The sequence below is a fragment of the Nerophis lumbriciformis genome, linkage group LG07 (assembly GCF_033978685.3).
Source record: "Nerophis lumbriciformis linkage group LG07, RoL_Nlum_v2.1, whole genome shotgun sequence".
Taxonomy (NCBI): Eukaryota; Metazoa; Chordata; class Actinopteri; order Syngnathiformes; family Syngnathidae; genus Nerophis; species Nerophis lumbriciformis.
Window position 1 is genome coordinate 39,758,605 of NC_084554.2, and position 3,896 is coordinate 39,762,500.

At 40.2% G+C, this 3,896-nt stretch overlaps 1 protein-coding gene across 1 annotated transcript in view; it reads right to left on the reverse strand.

Moving 5' to 3' along the window:
* Positions 1-2,996: 2,996 nt before the first annotated feature.
* Positions 2,997-3,896, reverse strand: part of LOC133609507 (uncharacterized) — a 7,307-nt gene continuing 6,407 nt past the window's right edge. The window contains exon 4 of the mRNA XM_061965123.2: positions 2,997-3,896. This exon is cut by the window's right edge and continues 66 nt beyond it. Coding sequence (XP_061821107.1) covers positions 3,707-3,896 — 190 coding nt within the window. The 3' untranslated portion in view covers positions 2,997-3,706.

Below are 3,896 nucleotides of genomic sequence, written 5' to 3' on the forward strand. Positions count from 1 at the left end.
ATAACATACATAAGTAACAAACAGCATAATAACACTAACACTAACACTAACCACATTAATTCCGAACTAACAAAGGTCTTAACTCATTCTCTTTCTATGCCACTTCAATATGGAATCCACTCCCAACAGGTGTAAAATAAAGGGCATCTCTATCCTCCTTCAAAACCGCACTAAAAGAACACCTCCAGGCAACTACAACCCTAAACTAACACCCTCCCTTCCACATAATACCTCTTCGGATTGTAAATAATCAAATGTAGACATTTTTTCTTATACTTTCTGATCTCTCTCTCTGTGTCCACTACTTGCTATACATATCCTACCAAGTCAGTCCTACACTGTTTCAATGTCCATTTCTCTGATGATGCAATTGTTGATGCTGATTGTTGATGACAGAAGTGTTGATACCCTCCCCCGTCCTCCATATCCCACACCCCGGATTGTAAATAATTCAATGTATACACCCCGATGATTATCTTGTGTGACGACTGTATTATGATGTTAGTATATATTTGATAGTATATATCTGTATCATGAATCAGTGGACCCCAACTTAAACAAGTTGAAAAACTTATTGGGGTGTTACCATTTAGTGGTCAATTGTACGGAATATATACTGTACTGTGCAATCTACTAATAAAAGTTTCAATCAATCAATCAATCAATCAACAACATAGCTGTAAAGCTGGCTTCACCTAAAGAAGGCACACGTGACATACACAGAGCCTAACCAGGCAGATTTGAATTGTTGTTTTGGGCAGTAGACGGGATCTTTGATCCAAGACACAACTTACATTTAACTAAAATGTTATTTTCTTTGTGCTCAACAAAAGAAAAGAAGTGAGAATATCTCATACTTGCCAACCCTCCCGAATTTCAGTGCCTCTCCCCGGGACAACCATTCTCCCAAATTTCTCCCGATTTCCAGCCGGACTTAAGGCACACCCCTCCGTGCGGACCTGAGTGAGGACAGCCTGTCGTCACGTCCGCTTGGCCAACCAAAAAGTAACCACAGAACACTATACCGTATAGTCGTATAGTGTTCTGTGGTTACTTTTTTGTTGGCCAACGGTTTACGTTGTATTGCGCACCCCCCTCCCCTCCCCTCCCCTCCCCACACCCAGACACACACAAACACACACACGCACACACACACACACACACACACACACACACAGAGCGCGCAGAGGAAGAATCAGAAGCATGTCATTGCTTCGCTGCAATAAAACACGATCAGATCCTCAGTTTCTAGCCGATACTACATAAAAAATAACGTAAAATAACGCAGTAACGCATCATGTAGTAACGGTAACTGAGTTACTGAATATAAAAAATAACGCGTTAGATTACTAGTTACCGCCGAAACTAACGGCGTTACAGTAACGCGTTACTTTGTAACGCGTTAGTCCCAACACTGGTATTGATGTTATCGAAACACTGAAAAAGTTAGCAGGTAAATAAAGGACGAGTGAGCATCCCAGTAAACTAATTAAAGACTTTATAAACAAGTTGTGGCAACGTTCCCGACACATCGCCTGCTGCATGTTTCCTCACATTAACTCTCAGTCACAGCAGGACGCTGTGTTGAGAAAATGAAAGCAACATCACATATTTTTCTCCTCCTCCTTTCCTCCTTTTAGTTTAGATAATAATGAGTCATATCTTGGAATTTGGCAACCATTAAATTAATATGTTTGAACTAGTAAGTAAAATATGACTTATTTATATCCTTGCGGTAAATATTGGATAAAATATATTTGTCAAGCTTATGAAATGCGATGCAAATGTCAGCCAAAGTGACATTATTGTTAGGTTTAATCTTTGTATTTATGGCTGTGATGGCAATGTAAATGAGTGAATATATTGAATGTATTACACCCTGGGGGAATAACAACCACAATTGTATTATGTAAACTGTTGGTTGAAAACTGAATCATTCATTTTTGTGGGATAAAGTGCAACATGAGACATGTATTGGTATTTTTTTTCTTTCTGTCATTCCTCAACACCCACACAAGGATACCCCAGGTTGAAGATGATTATCATCTGCTCTCACTCCTGGCTCGCTCCCAAAGGTTGACAACAATTGCCCAAGCAGTCCAGGCATGACTACCACGCAAGCAAAGACCAGCATTGGCATCTTGCCACTGACTCATTTCACACACACCTGAAGCATGGAAGGTTGCAGCACAGCTTTGACAGCGCTGCATCTTAAAGCTTCTGTCTTTTTTTAATAAACAAATGTCCAATAAAGTTATTTTCTGTCAGTGAGCGTAGGAAGAAAAGCACCTCAACTCCCCAGCAATGAACTAAAACCACTGCAGCATGAACTGTCACATTAGGGCTTTGCTTCTTTTATGGCAAAAATACACGCCGCTATATAAGCTCTGTTTTTAACTGGAGTTCTCAAAAATTGGAAAAGGTATTGCTTGATCATTTATTAAAGACATTTTTAATACCACACGTGTACTGGAGTCTGAAAAATAGTGATTAGTGGCGCCCTCTGTGGGTTGTAAAATAAGGCTTGGGAGGGCATTGCTAGCATACATGTAATATTCTCAAAGCTTTATAATCTTACATCAAACAGATAATGACTCATGGAATCTTAGTTGCTAAAACTGTACATTTTGCTTAAAGGCGACCATGTTTTCTAACTAAGGTTCAATCTTAAATACATACTTGCCAACCTTGAGACCTCCGATTTCGGGAGGTGGGGGGAGGGGAATGGGGGTGGGCGTGGTCGGGGTGGGACGGGGGCGTGGCTAAAAGGGGAGGAGTATATTTACAGCTAGAATTCACCAAGTCAAGTATTTCATACATACATACATATATATATATATATATATATATATATATATATATATATATATAAGAAATACTTGATGTTCAGTGAATTCTAGCTATATATATATATATATACATATATATATATATATATATATATAAAATAAATACTTGAATTTCAGTGTTCATTTATTTACACATATACACACACAACACTCATCTACTCATTGTTGAGTTAAGGGTTGAATTGTCCATCCTTGTTCTATTCTCTGTCACTATTTTTCGAACCATGCTGAACACCCGGTCTCTGATGATGCATTGCTGTGTGGCACGCACAAAAGTGCTTTCATCAAATGCACTAGATGGCAGTATTGTCCTGTTTAAGAGTGTCACAACATTGCTGTTTACGGCAGACAAACTGCTTTACGGTATACAAAAAAGTGACTGCTGTTGTTGTGTGTTGTTGCCACGCTGGGAGGACGTTAATGAAACTGCCTAACAATAAACCCACATAAGAAACCAAGAACTCGCCCTCCATCATTCTATAGTTATAACGTGATTGGGCAGGTACGCTTTTTTATATTGTGGAGGACCTGAGTCCGCCTGAATTTCGGGAGATTTTCGGGAGAAAATTTGTCCCGGGAGGTTTTCGGGAGAGGCGCTGAATTTCGGGAGTCTCCCGGAAAATCCGGGAGGGTTGGCAAGTATGCTTAAATGAGCTTAATTAAAACATAACTATTTGCAAGAAAACTTAAACAAGTTGAAAAGCTTATTCGGGTGTTACCATTTAGTGGTCAATTGTACGGAATATGTACTGAACTGTGCAATCTACTAATAAAAGTTTCAATCAATCAATCAAAGTCATGTTTGAAACAGTTTGCTGATTCCTTCTGGATGTTGACCAAAGAGTCCCTGTAGCTTCTTACCTTCCTCGCCGTGGAGCACTGTCCTGCACAGTCAACTGCAACTTTTCCCCGTCCGGATCTTCTTCGGCCCTCAGGGCCTGGCGGAGATTCTCCCAAAACAGGTTAGTGCACTGGACAGCCCGAGGCCAGCTCAGGAAGGACCGCTTCTTCAGCATCTTCCTCATGCGGTAGTAAGGAGACAGCTCC